This window comes from Synchytrium microbalum, assembly GCF_006535985.1.
Source record: "Synchytrium microbalum strain JEL517 chromosome Unknown SmJEL517_scf0003, whole genome shotgun sequence".
Lineage (NCBI taxonomy): Eukaryota > Fungi > Chytridiomycota > Chytridiomycetes > Synchytriales > Synchytriaceae > Synchytrium > Synchytrium microbalum.
Window position 1 is genome coordinate 818,209 of NW_022158352.1, and position 18,038 is coordinate 836,246.

Consider the following 18,038-nt stretch of genomic DNA (forward strand, 5'->3'; position numbering starts at 1 on the left):
CTTGTTTGTTGTGATGTTTGTTTGATAACGAGAGAGAAGGAGACTTGGAACATGATCAAGCATGATATCATCAATGGATTCACCGTCTCCGTTTCCCCACCTTATTGGCACTTACCCGAATATTTTTCGATTCTACTCATGGTCCATGAAACATGAAACTGACCTCCACTTTCTACAACATAATAGGATCAGCTCGAGACTTTTCACTATTCGATTTCTTACCAGTGGTTGGTAATGAATATGCAGGACCTGAAGCCAACTTGTTGGGTGACACAAACATGGCCTCTCCTTCTGGAATGTCTGCAGACTCATTGTTGGATGACTTTGGTTCTACTACACCATCTAGTCCGCTCAGTAACACCACTCATAATTCACCCAAAACCGCTATAAATGTAAAAGGAATGGAAACTTCGCCATACTCGACCTTTGGTGGTAGTCTACCATCCCCACCATTATCCACTGCCACTTCCATGATATACAATCCTTCAGTTACTAGTAGCAACATCACATCAAACCGGAACAGTAACTCTGCATCACTCTTCCCTGAATTGGCTCATCCAAAAGCTACATACATCACATCGCCCAAACGCAATGTCATGGCATCAGTCGACAATATGGAAATACTCCCCATAGTTAGCAACAAGAATAGCACCAATGACTTGTACAACAACGTGACATCATACTCATCTGGAGCCTCTACTACATCTACCAGTAGCTCTCATAATGGTCGTACGAAGGGGCCTGCTTCTGCTGCTCCAAGCCTCGTCGAAATCAAGGATGAAGACGATGACTCAACCACTGCTCATGGATCGCTACAACGTGGCAACAAACAACCAAATAGCCGCAAACGTGCATCCTCTGTTGACGGTGATGAAGACTCCAGTGACAATGCTGTTGTTGCCAAGAGGCAAAAGAATACCGTACGTTACAACATCTGAATCGATTGTCAAAGCGGGACTGTTTGAAAAGCGTCAGTACTGAAACGATCTTGACTCTTTACAGGAAGCTGCACGACGCTCTCGAGCTCGTAAAGTGGCACGAATGGATGCTTTGGAAGGCCGAGTCCGTGAATTGGAAAATGATGGTGCCAACTTGTCTCTGAAAGTAGCCGTTTTGGAAAACGAAAAGGCATCATGGCAAGAGAAGGAATGTGAACTTCGAAAGAGGATTGCTTCCCTGGAAACTCAACTTCAAGAAGCTCACACTGCTATGATGAGTATGGGAGGAGGTCATCGTTAAGATACATGGAGTGGAGAATCATGGTATTTTAGGGAGGGAGAGGGAGATTAGGTAGCAAATTGTTAGGGCAGATTATTAGTGTGGGTTTTCATCGCCGATTTGTTAGTCACCTTTTTGAGAAAGATAAGATCATAGTAAAAAGACTTCGCCGTTCCCGTTTGGCGTCTGTTTCGCGCTTGATGTAGTTGCGATGACTCGCTTGAAAGTACCTTACTTATCGTTTGCATTCTAAAATAAAACATGGGCGAAGTCAAACCAGTACGGATCGGCGTCCTAGGTAAGTGAACGCCTCATAGCAGACCATTGCGATCGCATGCGCATCTCTTTTACTTGCCCTCCGCAAGCTTACAAAAGCTTTCACTCAAAATTCATGATATTCTTTGATTACTCGCAATCCGTCCTAACAATGACATCTCAATAGCCTTGCAAGGAGCATTCGCAGAACACATAAACCTCTTCAACAAGCTCTCTACACCCGCCCAACCAATACAATGCATCGACATCCGAACATCAACCCAACTAGCAGATACAACTCTAGACGCTCTCGTCTTGCCAGGTGGAGAATCAACAACCATGGCTATTGTAGCTGAGAAATCGGGCCTGCTGGATGGATTGAAGAGCTGGTCTCATCAGGATGTTAAACCTGTTTGGGTATGCATTGTGACATTGTTGTTTTTGGTGGTCATCATCAAAGCACATCAAACAGCACCAAAACCAACGTGTTATTTCTAACCACAGGGAACATGCGCAGGAATGATCCTTCTCTCAAACACTGCCCTCGCAACAAAGGAGTCTGGACAACCACTTATAGGTGGTCTAGACATTACAATCAAACGAAACGCATTTGGATCACAGGTTGATTCATTTACTGCTGACCTCGACATTGGTGCTCTGTCGCCGGAATTCACTACGCCATTCCCGGGAGTGTTTATACGTGCTCCGGTCGTCGAGTCGATTGTTCCTGCTAAGGGGGTGGATGTGCTTGCGAAACTGGATGATGGGAGGATTGTTGCTGTTAGGCAGGGGAATATTGTTGCTACGGCGTTTCATCCGGAGCTGACGAGGGATGATCGTCTACATCGTTATTTTATTGAGTTGGTGAAAGAGTCGTTGGATGGAAAGAAGTGATGTGTAGTAGAGATGGAGAGGGTACAAGTAGATGAGAGAGAAGGAGAGGAGTTTTCGAAAAGATATTTAGTCGCCTCATTCACAGTGTGTGTTTTGGCACCACACTTACTTGCATTGTAAGACACTGCTAAATTTTATAGACTTTTTAGAACACGATGATTGATCAAACACAACACATACAGTCTAGTCTACATACAAGAGATTTTCGGTTTTATTTTTGTTTAGCAAAATCTCTTACAGCTTTTTATTTTATTGTTTCATATGTGACCCAAATGAGATGTGAGGCCAAGAGAATGGGACAAGATACAAAAACTAAGCTCATTTTTATACACTTGACCTTCTTTTTTTACTATAAACAAGCGAATAGTCCAACAAGAGGTATCTTCTTTTGGATCCCGTTGCTTCGTTTTTGAGACCAATTCCAAGAAAGATATACACAAATACAGTCCTTTTTTAGCAGTCCATTCTTGTCATTTTGTTTTGTTTGTTTACCTTCTCTAGCATATAACACTTTCTTGCTAGCCACTAGCTATATTACTATACACATTGGATATAATCCTCCATCTCGCTACTATTCAGAACATCACTTCCAAGTCCAAGACGCTCCACTAACCAAACCACCAATAGCAGGTTGCATGGATGGCTGACCCTTCCACTGTACATTATCAAATCCAGCAGCGTCCCATCCATTACCCAAGCCTGATGATGAAGCCTGATGATGCAGAGACGATGTCGTAGAAACACCACCACCTATACTATGTCGGCGTGGGGACGAAGCAGTTGAACTCCATCCACTACCACCACCAGCAGGGAGTGCACTACCAGACATCATTTTGCTATTATTAGGTTGAACTGCCGTAAATGCAGAAGACGAAGGGCGTGGTAAATTATTGATGAATGGCTTATCAGACCATGGTGCTGGTGGTAGTGCAGAATTGGATAAAAGGTGTGGAGACCTTTCCCATGGTTGACCACTACCACCACTCATATCACGATTACCACCTCCACCGCGAGTATCTGCTCCAACCCAAGTCTCACCTCCAAACGAATTGACTCGTTTGCTACTACTATGAATACTACTACTAGAATTACTATTACTGTTACCCAAAATGGCGGCGTGCTCAGCAGCATCCATCCGCCATAAATCTTCTTCAGACACTGGAGTCGGTGGTGTCCATTGTCCATGATCTGATTCTGATCCATCAACCCATACTGATGCCGATACATTTGCGGCTGGTGAGGCATTCCAAGATCGATGTGGAAGAGTAGCGGATGCAGCACCAGCCATACCACCAGCCAACGGCATATTATTACTATTATTGTTGCTATTCCAAGAAGCATTGCGATCATTTGCTCCGGCCCAACTGCCTGATGATGTATTGGCAGTAGCCCATGACTCATCAGTCCAGTTATTATTACTATTGTTACTCCATGAATAGCCAGATCCTGCTCCTCCCATCTGAGCAGTCGCAACGGGCATAACTACTGAAGACGTCTCCCATCCAACTACAGCTACAGGCCCTTGGTCATGATGAGGTCGATCCCAATGAGCACCTGTAGAGAAAGATGTCCTATTTTTACGTGGTGGTGAATCCCAAGTCGCCATAGGAATACTACCGTTCTTCCAACCAGCAGGTGCTGCTGTTTGAAGCACCGAGTTCGGTGGCTGTGGACTAGGATCTGCTGGTCTATAATCCGATCGAGATGATGACGATGACACTGATCGAGATTGTGGTCCTCCTCCTCCTTCTCTCCATGGTGCTGCTGTAGCTGGAGCTGAAGTTGGACCGCCACCAAATCGCGGTGGATGTTGGACTGACAAGTAGGCATTTGACCGTGGGTACGCATTCATTGGATGTCCTGAAGATGGAGGCAATGGTATAGGTGCTAATGGTGGTGATCCATGATCTATATTTACTGATTCGGGTACATATGGAGGTGCCGATATATCAGGTCTCCAACTAGAGGATATAGACCCTTTGCGTGAATTCTCATGTCGTGGTGGTATCCTGGAGCGTCAAAAACATGGTTTGGTCATTAGCGTTCCAATGACAAGAAAAACTCTCACTGTCTATTGGACAATTACTCACGTTGCAAGTTGAGCAGGTCTCCTATGAGCAAGAGTGGATCCGGGTCTCGGTGCAATACCAGCAAGCTCACCAGTCGCACTCAGTGACACAACAGGAGTAGATTCCACAGAGGCAGCTCGACTCTGTCTACGTGATTCTCTTTTACTAGCTCGTGCATCTCGAATCTTGGCTAGCCGAGTTGGATCATACTCAATCTTAAGGCGAGACCCTCGAATCCGTTCCCCACTACATCTCAATACACGTTCCAATGCATCGGCGTGTGGAACATCAACGTATGCAGTAGGTCGTCGATCAGGTCTTCTAGAAGAGATTTTGACCCGCATGATCTGCGAACAAGACCAGTGTTTAGATTTTTCGTGTTTTTGTTCGCTGCTCACGATAGCCACAGACTTACCGGAATATTTTTGAAGAACGTGACAACATCCTCATCGGTTACATCTTCGGGAAGATTACCAACCCAGACAGTCATTGAGCCCGTCTATAATTGGTGTTGTTTGATAAATATTGTGATCTATAGAGCATAACAAAAGAGCTTGGTAAAACTATCAAATCACTGACCGGTGGATCCCAGCTGCCTTCACTATCATCACTGTCAGTCTCCCATCCAATTCGTTCATCAGTCACACTGCCAGACGGATGTCGTATCTGCAAGGCACTACCACGACCATGTCGTAGTGAAGCCCTCTCATCATTAACAGCAGCAATCAACATTGACTCGTGCCACATGGATGGAGTAGGTGTGAGAGTGAGTGGTGTTCCAGTCACAGACCCAGATACAGACTCTGCATCTGGCCATCCAGCAGGTGAAGATCTTCCAGTGGATTCAGCATCTGCGTGTCGAAGAGAGTTTGGTAGAGATGGGACTGGAGATGCTCCTGGTATTGCAGAGTCTAATACGGATCTTGATCGCGAGAGTGGCAACACAAGTCTTGGTGCATCGGTGGTTTCTGTTGTCGGTGATTTGGCGACACGGTTGCCATATGGAATGCCTAAAGCAAAAAAGTTCAGCTCCACGCCACATGACGTCTTGCAGTCGCAAAGGCCAACACAACTACTACTATATACTTACCCTCGGAATGCATTTGCATCGAAATCCGATAGTTCTGTAGATCAAACATGACCATACCAGAAGCAATATCTGAGATTAGAAGATTCCACCACCCCGAATAATCTTTTCGAGAAGCAGGCAATTTTTTGATGACGCTTTCACCAGTTTGTAACAAGACACGTTGATACTCACTAAAACATCAAAAGAATTCGTTAGATGCAAGCCAAAAAACGAGGACCATTTCAACGAATGTTCTTTCTCTCACGTTGCTTTAGCTTCAATCTGCTCTCGTAACAACTTGGAAAAGATACGTTGGTATGCAGCATCAAACTCGACACACTTGTCATATAGTTGTCGCATCATGGTAGTCTGGAATCCATTTTGGATTGTTGGAATAGGCGAGTTCATGGAAGGGCATACACAATAGTCGGCCTATTCAGAAAAATGTCAAAACTAGAGAGACAGACAAAGGCATTGGAAGATTTCAACCAATCAATCATTACCTCAAGCGTCATAGCAAGTTGAGAACACAACGAGTACTCATTCGCATCAACACTAGTCACAAGAACCCGTACTTCATCTCCATGACCAACAGCCATTGCATCTTTAACCAACTGTCCAATCTGCAATACTGTAGTCCACATCAAACCACCAGCTCCAGCATGACCCAGTTGTCCATCAGCATGATCATACAATGAGCTTGGAAGAAGTGAGCCTCCCAACCCCATCAAGAGGACTGGTGGTTGAGTTGGTAGACGTGTTGGAGTTCCTTCATGCAACAAGTGAAGATTGGGGATTGACAAGTCGCCACAGCTTAGTTTGTCAATGATTGTAATCTAATGTAGTGGAAGAAGGTATGGAGTCAAAACTTAAAATTCGGCAAGAGCGCTAGTTGCATTTTTTTGCAATCATACATACATCTTCATGTGAACCATAGACGACATGAACGGGTACACTGAAACGACACCTTCCAGACGCAAAATCCGACATTTCTGATAGAAACTGTCGACTTGAGAGCATGTCTCGTATCGCTGCTGTGTCGTTCGTATGCACAAGATTCCGATCATTATCACTCAAGCAAGCAGAGCCCCATACAATCTGCCGTAGATTCCTATTTTTGAAATTTGTATTGGTTATTAATGATCAACACAGCTGGGCCTTGGGAAAGAGGGTAACTTGCTTTTCATGTATTCGTTGGATACTGGTGATGTCTAGTAGGCACGACGGTGGGATTGATGTAGTCAGTTTTAACATTGCAAAGCGGCGAACAAAAAAAAAACCAGAATTCAAGACGCTGATGATAGACGTACCAAAGAATCCGAAATTCCCACAATGAACAACCATAGAAGCACCAGTTCGATCAACCAATCGATTAATTTCACTCCATTTGCCTGTACAATTAAAATGGCCAAAGAAACAATCTCAGCACCAACAAAAAAGGAGACAACAACGACATCGAACTGTACCTCGGCAATTAGACACAAACAAAATCCTCGCAGACCCAACATCAACCAACGACTGATGTGGTTCAGTAGCAGTTGGACTAGCTTCAACACTCGACAAACAACTCGTACTTGTAGTAACAGCCGAAGTAGTCGTCCCCGTCGTTGCCGTTATGTCTTGCTGCTCTTGTCTCTGATGAAGAGGTATACCCTGTTGATTTGCACCTGCCTCGACAATACTACTAGTATCCAAATCATCTTCATCGTTATGCTGAGGTATAGTGTCCAATGTATTTCGTTTGGGGCTTTGAGGTTCTGATTTTGAGGTTGCGGCTGCTGCTTGTTCTTCTTGTTCTTTGGCAGTGTCCATGGTCATGTTAACGCTATGATGACGTCTATTTATTGGGAATTTGACTGATGTTGATGATGATGGTTGTTCATCTGCTGGTGCTGATTCGTCATTGGTATTGGCAGTTGGTAGTGTCGAGTTGGAGTCGTTTGTCAACATGATATTCTTTTGGTTTTTTAGCTATTGGGTTTGTTGTGAAAAACCCGCTAGATCTTGAAGATGTCAGTCAAGTTTGACGATATGGTGCGATACGTATAGTTCGAGTACCTGCATATGCCTTTTTTTTAGATCTCTATGAACGTGAAAACTAGAATTGTTGATGTCAAAACAAAACATTCAGCGCAGTATATACACTCCAAAAGCAAGCTTACCGTGAGGCCTGTACTATGACAGTATCTTGATAAACGTTACAAGACACGTGAAATTTCCTCCAACGTTTTCCTTTCAATCAGTGGTCTTGTCCCAAAATCGTGTGTTCTCGTTTTCGTCGTTCTTGATTATGAGCCGAGGGCACTCGAGGCAAATGAGTCGAATTGTTTCCGGTCACTGTATACAATGCAATTTGATGTAATTCGAATCGTCCTTTCCTTCAACACCTTCTCACGTTCAAAATGTTCTTGGCTTGTATGCTCAAAACTTAATTGTGTGTAAACTTCTACTCGAACAGTCCGACATTTCTCACCATTATTCGACGACAGAACATAGAAAGGGCGCCTCATCGCGTGGTCGCGTAAATATTTCATTCTTTCGCAGTGTCTAACGCGTGGAAAAAGACGCGGACGCCAGAAAAAGAGCCATAAGCTCAAGACATAGCCAATGCAAACTAATTCTTGTTTTCTTCAACCACAATCCGCAATGACGAGCAACAATCATGTAGCTTTACCCTTACCCTTCCCTTCAACAATCTCCGGATTCGAAGCGTTTGGAGCTGGGAAGAACTCCTCATCCGACTCTTCACTCTTGTTACCAGGTGATGTGGCAGATACTGGAGGTGCTGGTGCACCACTACTATTGTTAATACTACTCGTAGTCTGATTCTTCTTGAACGCATCACCACTCTTCTTCTTCTTCACAACCTGATTCCCCTTTTTAGGACCACCACCACTAGACACAGGCTTAGGGAGCGAATCATCCCCATTTCCAAGACTGAATGATATCTCACTAACAGTAGCACCACCATTACTACTGCTAACAGGTAGCACTTCATCAGCGGGTATATCTTCAAACTTTTTCCTCACTTCCTCATATCGTTTCAATTCAGCCATGGGTACTGATGGTGACAGTTCTCGTTGTGCAGCTTCAAAGTCCTCTTCATCAACCATCACAGTCACATCTTCTGGTGTCGCAATACGATCAAAGAAATAGGCTGGTGTTACAGGATGTGGATGTTCCCGTTGCGGTGAGGCGTTCATAGCAGCTAACGAGAACCAATGATTTGTTACTGGCCTGAGAAAAAAAACGAGTGATCACAAGTACCATTCGCATAATCAACCACAACTCACCAATCTTTGCATCAACTAAATCAATCCTCCTAATCATAGCCTTGAGCATAGAATCAGAGCACAAAGCATAAAAGTCTGCACCTGTATAATTATATGGACATTTCTCTGCCACTCGAGTCAAATCTAGACCTGGTGCTAGCGTGAATTTACGAGTCAAGGCTTGTAACAGCTTGACTTGAGAGTCTCGATCAGATGCTACTCCCAAATACAATAGTTTATCAAATCTAGAGATTGTGTAAAAATGTGTGTGTGTGGGTACAAAGCAACAAAAACTAGCAAAGAAGGACTTCATACCTTCCAGGTCTCAACAAAGCAGAATCCAACAAATCAGGTCGATTCGTAGCTCCAATAACAAAAACATCTCCTCCAGCTCCTCCACCGATGGAATCCAATTCAGCCAACAACTGACTCACAATTCGATCCATCACACCTCCTGAATCTCCTTTAGCACCACGTTTCGGCGCCACTGAATCCAGTTCATCGAAAAAGACAACACAGGGTCGTGCATCTCGTGCTCGTTGAAAGACTTTACGGACATTGGCTTCGGATTCTCCAATGTACATGTTTAAGAGTTCGGGTCCCTTTACAGATAAAAAGTTGAGAGAGAGAGTTGTTGCTACCGCTTTGGCCATGAGTGTTTTGCCTGTTCCTGGTGGTCCATATAGTAATATACCTATGAACGAAACAGGTTTTTGTCAAGACGAGACATAGCAAAAAAAGCTGGAAGGAGATTGGATACCTGAACGCTTCTTGACGCCACCAGCAAACAGCTCTGGATGCTCAAGAGGAAGTTGTATAGTATCCAACACTGCACGTTTAGCATGTGCCAGACCACCAACATCATCCCATGTAACATTAGGAATCTAAATGGATTTCATAGGGTCAAAAAAAAGTTTATAAACTCCAATGAATGATTCCAGGTTTTACCTTGGGTGCACCAATAGAATCAGAATGAGCAGCCCGAGCTTTACCCAGAGCTTTATCGAAATCCTTGCCCACTATGGCAACACCAGCTCTGGCTAAATCATCATCATTGGCAACAATCCCGACACCATTTCGTCCCACGGATTTCCCCAGACTATCAATAACTCGAACAATACTAGCAGCTGCAGCTCGAGATACCAAATCTTTTAAATCTCGTGAATTTAGAGCTGCGGTATGTGCCGCTATTCCATCCAAGTCTGCATCGGGACCTAATGGAATCTGAGATAGGAGGTTTTTGAGAATGAAGAGACGGGCTGGTTCTGCTGGAGATTCTACAACGACTTCGTGCCGGAATGCTGTTCTTATAGAGGTTGGGAGTTTATCGGGATCTGACGTGGTTCCAACCACTAAAAGTGGTAGTCCTTGATCTCGTGAAACATCGCCAGCTCGTCGTAAGCATGCTGCCAGTACAGATGCTATTTTTGGCTCTAAAATTGTGCGAGAAATGTTGGTGTTTTATCTGAAAAAAACCAGACTACTCATACAATAATACGCCATTCTCCCACTTGCTTTAAAATCAACGTACCTTGTCCAGTCTCAGCAACATCACTCTTCTTTGCAAGTGCTTCAGCATTCCGCAACACCAAAACACACGGAACAGCAGCTTCCGCACGGTCAAAAGCTCGTTCCAATGATGCTTCGGTCTTGGAATCAGAATCACCAACCAAATCAAAGCAAGCTACTTCCATGATATGAATACCTAATGAATCTGCCGCTGCAGATGCCAAGGCGCGTTTACCAACTCCACGAGGCCCATAGACTAGGATGGAACACCCCAAATCTAGCAGTGCGGCTGCTGGATGTAGTGATACTGCCATTAAGGATCTTAGCGTAGTGAAGGCTGGATCTGTACGTTGTGGGGGTGGATCTGGCGCTGCACCTAGAGGGGGTTTGTATTAGCCATAAAGAAGTAGTGCGCAGGCCAAAAAAAGGGACAAACAGCGAAAAGTCTTATATCTCACCTGCATGTAGATACTTTCGAATGGATGATGGGATTTTGGTATTCGCTACTCCCTGTTGTAATAACTTGGTTTCTGACGGATGTATCCGAATTGACGCAAATAGTGAAGTGCCATTCTCCACAAAGGTCTTGGTCACTTTAAAGTACGCAACTTGTCTTGTATCTTCTGTTGGCTCACAATCAATCCTGAGAAGAAACACGAATTGCCACTCAGACAAAGGGAACCAAAAAAAACTTAGGCATCAAGGCTTACATGGCATCGTCATCGTCCAGCTCATCCTCTATTATTCCCTTCAGGCGTCTCTCTTCCTCTAAACACACGATTCGCATTAGGAATCAATTCTTGATTGAACAAAGTGAGGAACGAGAACTCACCATCAATAACAACAGACAAAACATCCCCCTCGCACAATATTCTAACGGCACTCTCAAACCACCTCTTCAAAGAATCAAGAGCGGCGTCAAGTCCCTTTTTGTCATTAGATACCGGCGATGCCACTCTAGCTAACGTCACTTCAGTAGCTATGGGAGCAGGCATGGCATCATGAGGTAATAAGGCAGCAGACACGAGAATCTGTGTCGGCGATCCCAAATTAAAATATAATGATGGCGGCAAGTACGCCTTTCGTGGAATATTCTTTGAATTGCCGTCATCTATTCCATAGATTCGACATAATCGAGGTGCTGTTGTAGATGACGTGGACACTAGTACCCAACTACCGCTAAATACACCTAGTTCAGCCAGCACTAGTAAAGGCACAATGATTCGAATCTCTTCATCTTCGTCTTCTGGCGGTGTTGGCTGTAAAGTTGATATAGGTAACGGTTGTTTCAACGCTTCAGTGTCGAGTTTAATCCCATTACTACCAGGTAATGACGAATCTAGAAGGTATCGTAATCCGGCTTCACTGCCAGCAGCTTCTCCCGTTATGATTTTGGTGTTTAAGAATGATTTAACGTCTAATTCTTCCTTGTCTATATGATGTCGTAACGAAGGCGGTTCTAGTGCTAGTGCTTTGGAAATGACTATGCGAGTGGATAATGTTACGAGGCCTTGCAATACCGGTGATGCGCTCAGTACTCTATAGCGATGTAGTGCTGGTGCAGCGGGAGATGAAGCTGGGATACTCAATACACTTGACTGTCGTGTAATCATCTGTGTTGCTGCCAGATATGAAGAAATTACTTTTGAATCTAGGCCGGATATAAGAGGGTAAGCACATTAAACTGATGAAGCTGCCAAAACACAACATTCACTCGCCATCAGTAGCTTGAATATAAGAATCCTCATCCAAAGCTCCCAATATTATCTCTTCCAATTCAAGCAAAGCAGTCGGTTCAATGTCGACGGCGTCCAACTGCAAATCCTGTTCAAATACACTATGGTTGCGTAAGAACTCGACAGGAAGAAAACAAGTTGGTGTCCGTGGATCAGTTTTAGGAGGTAGTTGGCAAGCATAAGCAGTGATTGTGTTTGGTAGGTCATCTTGTGGAGAGTCGTCCTTCCATGGTATAACAGATGGCCATCGTGCCAATGTGAGTGAGATGATGACTTGTGGTTGTGGAGGACCTAAAGATGTGGGATGAGTCGTGTCATTGCAAATGAAATGAGCTAGGTCCTTGGATTGATGCAATAGACGCAGCAGACGCAAACGGCAGTTCAACGTATGGCTTCAGAACCGTAATGGAACTGTGCATCATCTATCATTAAACTTGCCTGTTCGTCTAGCTGGGATACGTTGAGCTCCTTTCAGCACTAGCCCATCCCAACACGCTTTGGAAACGTAGAGCACATCGGAAACAGGCAGATCAGTCGCTAGCTGCACTTTAGGCTTGGGCTGGATCGTCAAACCAACCATCCTGTGCTTGTTCTGTCTTGTAGCTGAGTTTCAAGACTTTCCAACATTTGTGACATCATATGGGAAGGAACAAACTGTTAGCAACAGTTACGTTGTAAAAGATGGAGTCATCTAGTGCTTTTAAAGGCAAATATATCTCGTCTTTGCTCATCAAGTGACTGACATAAACAAACACGCTTAGTTCGCACAATCAACTTTTCTTTACGTGTTTTGCTCGACTGTAGATAAAGATTGGATTGAATTTGTAGGGGCAATACATCTAGAAAACGCGTATAGAATATATCATGACGCTTCATTCCCCTCTACCTGTCGTCGTTTCGTGCAGATGTTCTCATCGATGTAACGGTCGACCAATTTCCCTACACTGATCGAGCAATAGGAATCCAACAAAAGCACGATGTCTGAGGGCAAGACTACAACGTACAAAGTTGAGGTATGTCATCTGTTCTCTTTTTATGTGAAAGTTTGAGGCACTATCGTCCAAAATCATGCCGTCGTCAAATATGGAAGCAAAAAGCGATTTCGAAATTTTCATCGTGTGGAGGAACGAAGCGAGGAAGAGTGGATGACACAAAAAGATATCATTTCCTGAATACAAGGAAGGATATACGTGTCATATGCATATTTACGTATATTTGAATGATGGAATGATGCATCTCTGAGGCCAACATCTGTGATCGGTTGCATTAAATCCTGCACTTGATCCAAACACTGACATCCAACACCCCCCAATTATTTCTAGTATGCAAAGAGCGACCGTGGAAAATGTGCTGGTCCAAAGTCTTGTCCATTTGAAAACAAAATCGAGGTAAAACTTCCCATATCATCTCACCATCCCCAAAAATCTGCAACCGTATTACAAGAAATGCAAATGGATGCTCCAGAATAGGAACCTTTACGTGAAAAAATATACTTACAATAGCTTTCCATTTCTCTCTTTATACAGAAAGGACAGTTGAAAGTCATTCAGACGTTCGAGAACAAGCAAGGAAAACCTATGGCCAAAGGGCGTCACTGGTGTTGTGTGACTACCAAGTTTTTGAACTCGATGAAGGGCGCAGAGGTATAAGCTGCTCATTTGAACAGATGTATTACATGTATTCACAACAAGCTGCTTGTTTTTCTTAGATTGAAGGAATCGATGAAATCAAGGAGGAAGACAAAGCACGTGTTGAAGGTGCTGTCGCAGAAGGCAAACTCGACGCTGTATCACTCGAAGAAAACCCACCCAAGCCCAAAGCAAAGAAAGCCTCCAGTTCAAAGAAGCGCAAACCCGATGATGGTACGTATTGGTGTGAAAGTACCCATTTTCGTTATCATTCTCCGTCTTTTCTACACAAAAAGCAAACTTCAGTATAATACCCACAACGCAAGTCCACTTTTCTTGCACTAGACGATGACGATGAAGTCGATGACGATGATGAAGAAGAAAAGCCTAAGAAGAAGGCTAAGGCCAAAGCTGCTCCCAAAAAGAAGGCACCCAAGAAGAAGGCTAAAAAGGACGAGAGTGAAGAAGAAGACGAAGAGCCTGAAGACGACGAGTAAACTGCTAAACTTGTCTTCCCACAACATTTTATATAAACTGATGAAAGTTTGGGGGAGATGGCCAGAACATGAAATATGAAGATATCTGAGAGATTGTTGTGCTTATTGCTTTATATATAAAAAACCGGCTAATGAAGAAAAAACACATCGATGAAGGAGCGTGTGTGGCATAACAGGCTGGTTTGCGAAACAAGTGCATCTGAGGCAAGCCATTATTGGCAGCATTCTTATTTATTTTACTTAGTTGTGCTTCCAACTATGCCAACTCAGCAGTTCCCTTCATTGCCAAAGACCCCTGATCACTCCTCGCCCACAACTCAATCAAGTTATCCTTCCCACCCGATCCGAATTTACCATGCACCGATAGCGGACGTTTAACTACCAGTGGCGATACAGCTCTATACGAGAATGACTTGATTCTAGCTTCCGCTGGTTTGTTCTTTACCAGTAAATCCAGTAGATAGGTGCACGTCAATGGTCCATGTACAATCAAGTCTGGGTATCCCTCTGTTTCTGTACAGTATTTGTAATCGTAGTGGATTAAATGACTGTTGAATGTTAGAGCCGAGTACCTAAATAGTGTCATTGGGGATGGTGTGTGTGTTGCTGAAAAGTCTGATGGTGCATCATCTATAGAAGGAGGTTGGCATGGTCAACTGATGCGCTTTGTAGATCAATTACAACAACTAATGCAGCGTACATGGAAGAGTCCTAGCAGCAGAAGGATTCCGATCAGCCTTCATATAAGCCAGCGTCCTCAACTCTGTCATTGCAAGTCCAGCCTCATTGTACACCTGCTTCTTCAACCATACAAAGATCGACGCTCCAGCGCCCTTCTTACTCATCTTTCGTTCGACTCTATCCACACTGGTACTCTGATACACACGCTGCCCAATACGTAATGGATTGTCAACATTAAACTCGAAGCTCCCACCAGCCCACATGCGCTGTGTAAACGGATGAGGAGGCGACCAAATCACATCATATCCATCAAGCGCTAGATCCTGTTCTGGTATACGTGGTGGGAATAGCGTCAAGTGGTAAGCCTCTTGGACGGGTCTGCCCGGGATGAATGTCTCTAGTCCATCGTGGTTTTTTGGGTTTAGCGTTAGGGCGAGCAGGTGCATTCGGCCAGCATCGATTATATCGGATTCGTGCATTTTTTTGGATGTTATGGTTGGTAGCCATGTCGTGTATTTTTGGTCGAATTCGGCTTCACTGATGCTCTGTGGGGTTGAATGCGATGCGAGGTGACGTGATATTATGGGTATAGATGGCTGACGATGCAGTAAAGCAAAGGCGGCTCTGTTTCGTAGTGCTTGCATGGTGGGGACTGAGCGATGTTCACAAAGTGCAAGTCAAGTGTTACGAGCTTTGGAGGTCGCTTAAAACAAGAATTGGACGTATGAGCTAAAGAGAGCACTATATTTACATGTATACATTCTCAAAGGCAATGGATCTCGTCCCCTCCGTACGCTCTTGGCGTTATTTTCATCAAATATCTTCATTCATGAAGAAAACGAAAGACAAACTGGCAAACCGCAAGTTTCAAATGCTCCGAGCCAAGAACCGTCATCTTTCTTATCACGGAGAAGAATCCTTCTAGCTACCTCAAACTGGGTTACAAGTTTGTATTGGGAGCTGTACTTGCCGGACATCCGAGAAATTCCAACTTGCGCCAGTTGATAATCAACCGCCGTTTCACCTATCTTCATTCATAACATCCAATCCCGATCTACCAATTCGTTGAAACTATGAAATCTGCTATTGCCTTGGCTTTACTCTTGGCTGGAACTGCCACTGCAGTTCCGTTTACAAAACGAACGTTCTCTGGTGGAATTGCGACGTTCTACTACAACCCTGGATCTGTCGCAGGTGATGCATTGCTCTTCATCTTGTGCCAAGATCTTACTTTTCATTGAAAAACTTACCGGTTTCTGTTGCAAAGGCGCTTGCGGTGTACCTTTCTCGGACTCTGACCTTGTCGCTGCGCTGAACGTAGAACAGTGGTTGGGTGTCAATGGAAATCCAGACTATACCGATTGTGGTCGATGTGCTTTGATAACCAATACCAACAATGGAAATCAAGTTACCGTTACCATTCAGGATCTTTGTCCATCCTGTACCTATGGCTCTCTAGGTATACTCTCGAAACCTCTGTCTGGCCAAACATCACAATCCAATGGATCTCACCTTTCCTTGTCTTCATTTAGACTTGACTCCCGCCGCATGGACTACCTTGGAATCAGATATGAATATCGGGGTCCTGCCAATTGTTTGGGACTTTGTCGATTGTGCCACTGGACAAACTGAATCACCTGGAGTTTCTCCTACCGTAGCTCCAACTGCAGGAGCACCGACAAACACGCCCACTGCTGGTGCAGCTTCTCCCACCATAACTCCAACAGCACCTGCTGGCGCAGCTTCTCCCACCATAACTCCAATATCACCTGCTGGCGAGCCAACGATTGATCCTACTCCCACTGGCGCCACACCAACTGGTAACGTTTTCTCGCTTGTTTGACATGTATCAGTGAATTGCGGGCAACGGATTCTGACATGTTCCTTCCATTTCAGGGACTGATTGTACTGAGCCAACTCCCACGTCTGGAACAAACGATCCTACCGGCACTCCTTTGCCGACTGACTATCTTGGCACTCCAATCCCTTCCGCTGATCCAGCACCAACGTCAGTCGGTACGTGACTGTTATTTACGGAGCGGTTTTGTTTTTTTCGGATGCTTAAGGTCTTTTCTTCTGCAGATCCATACAACACATATCCCGAAGCCACACCTGTATATCAACCCAGTATGTGTGATAAACGCAGTATCCAATTGTTATGAGTGAAGAGACAAAAGTGATGATGCAGACGTTTTCTGACCTTGGTTCGCTTCTCTAGCCGCCACGCCTGTATACGATCCAGCATTTACTCCAGTTGGTAAGTTCACGCTAGTAATATCTAGTGTATTAAAATACCAACTCGTATTTTTACTAACTCTTGAATCTAGTCGCTTGTCAACCTGTCGTGAGCACTGTAACTGAGTATATTACAGTGACGCCATTAGACTGGTGGCCATCTCCTACTGCAACCGCGGTTCCAACTGCTTGAACATTGAACGCGAAACCTGAACATTCGTTACCCTGATGCAACGAACTTGTCAAAAATACTCGAAAAGCACATAGATCCTGTAGAGAAGGTATAGTGTAAAGTCTGTTAAAATGTATTTAAGATCTATATTGAATGAGCTATATAGAAGCGATCGCCAGTATTCATCTGCTATGTTTTATGTGTTGAAACAAAAGCTAAACAATGACTGTCCCTGGATCCAATGGTAGAGCATAATACCGGAACACGTAGATCTTGGTTTAGTTCCACATTCGAAGAGGTATCACGCCAGATCCCTCGCATCAAGTCCTGGATTTTCCCATGTCCGATTCGGTGGCGAAGATCAGTGTCCCTCACCAAAACAAACACAAAAATGAAGCTTATAAGCTCTGCCGTCATTGCATTGCAGCTATTGGGCATCGCCCATGCTGTCATAGATCTAGCACCAGCATCGAAGGTCACTTCAGCTTCTGGAGTGACAATTCCTCAAGCGGTACATATTTTTAAGTTTTGGGTGGACGGGAGACAACGACATTTTCTAACACCCAATCGTCAATTTAGCTGATTAGATACAATAGTACAAAGTCTCCTGGAGGATATACCTTCAGCACTTTACTGAGTCAGGCTGTATCAAGGCCTCAAGTCATGGCATTGATTAACAGCACCACACCGTTAACATTGTTTGGTATGTTTCAACGAATCAACCCGTTGCAAGTTGAAAGTTCGGCCATTATTGGGCTATTATGAACCTGATGCATCAATCCGTTGGCTTTTCATGCATTACT

The 18,038-nt window shown here is 44.2% G+C and overlaps 5 protein-coding genes across 5 annotated transcripts; 1 reads left to right on the plus strand and 4 right to left on the minus strand.

Moving 5' to 3' along the window:
- Nucleotides 1-1,479: 1,479 nt before the first annotated feature.
- SmJEL517_g00990 (uncharacterized protein) lies at nt 1,480-2,367 on the plus strand (the record flags this gene model as incomplete). The annotated part of the gene is made up of 3 exons (XM_031166918.1): nt 1,480-1,516; nt 1,661-1,890; nt 1,978-2,367. The coding sequence occupies 3 exons, from the start codon at nt 1,480-1,482 to the stop codon at nt 2,365-2,367; spliced, it is 657 nt and encodes a 218-aa protein (XP_031027286.1).
- Nucleotides 2,368-2,950: 583 nt separating this feature from the next.
- Nucleotides 2,951-7,455, minus strand: SmJEL517_g00991 (uncharacterized protein; the record flags this gene model as incomplete). The annotated part of the gene is made up of 11 exons (XM_031166919.1): nt 2,951-4,376; nt 4,458-4,783; nt 4,852-4,935; nt 5,016-5,446; nt 5,527-5,696; nt 5,771-5,937; nt 6,009-6,341; nt 6,424-6,616; nt 6,682-6,706; nt 6,816-6,896; nt 6,972-7,455. The coding sequence occupies 11 exons, from the start codon at nt 7,453-7,455 to the stop codon at nt 2,951-2,953; spliced, it is 3,720 nt and encodes a 1,239-aa protein (XP_031027285.1).
- Nucleotides 7,456-8,165: 710 nt separating this feature from the next.
- Nucleotides 8,166-11,899, minus strand: SmJEL517_g00992 (uncharacterized protein; the record flags this gene model as incomplete). Its single annotated transcript, XM_031166920.1, has 9 exons — nt 8,166-8,713; nt 8,799-9,022; nt 9,093-9,471; nt 9,538-9,661; nt 9,726-10,210; nt 10,309-10,662; nt 10,745-10,929; nt 10,997-11,054; nt 11,119-11,899. The coding sequence occupies 9 exons, from the start codon at nt 11,897-11,899 to the stop codon at nt 8,166-8,168; spliced, it is 3,138 nt and encodes a 1,045-aa protein (XP_031027288.1).
- Nucleotides 11,900-11,996: 97 nt separating this feature from the next.
- On the minus strand, nt 11,997-12,602 carry SmJEL517_g00993 (uncharacterized protein; the record flags this gene model as incomplete). The annotated part of the gene is made up of 2 exons (XM_031166921.1): nt 11,997-12,313; nt 12,482-12,602. The coding sequence occupies 2 exons, from the start codon at nt 12,600-12,602 to the stop codon at nt 11,997-11,999; spliced, it is 438 nt and encodes a 145-aa protein (XP_031027287.1).
- A 1,801-nt stretch (nt 12,603-14,403) lies between these two features.
- Nucleotides 14,404-15,472, minus strand: SmJEL517_g00994 (uncharacterized protein; the record flags this gene model as incomplete). Its single annotated transcript, XM_031166922.1, has 2 exons — nt 14,404-14,777; nt 14,848-15,472. The coding sequence occupies 2 exons, from the start codon at nt 15,470-15,472 to the stop codon at nt 14,404-14,406; spliced, it is 999 nt and encodes a 332-aa protein (XP_031027290.1).
- Between the last annotated feature and the right edge of the window lie 2,566 nt (nt 15,473-18,038).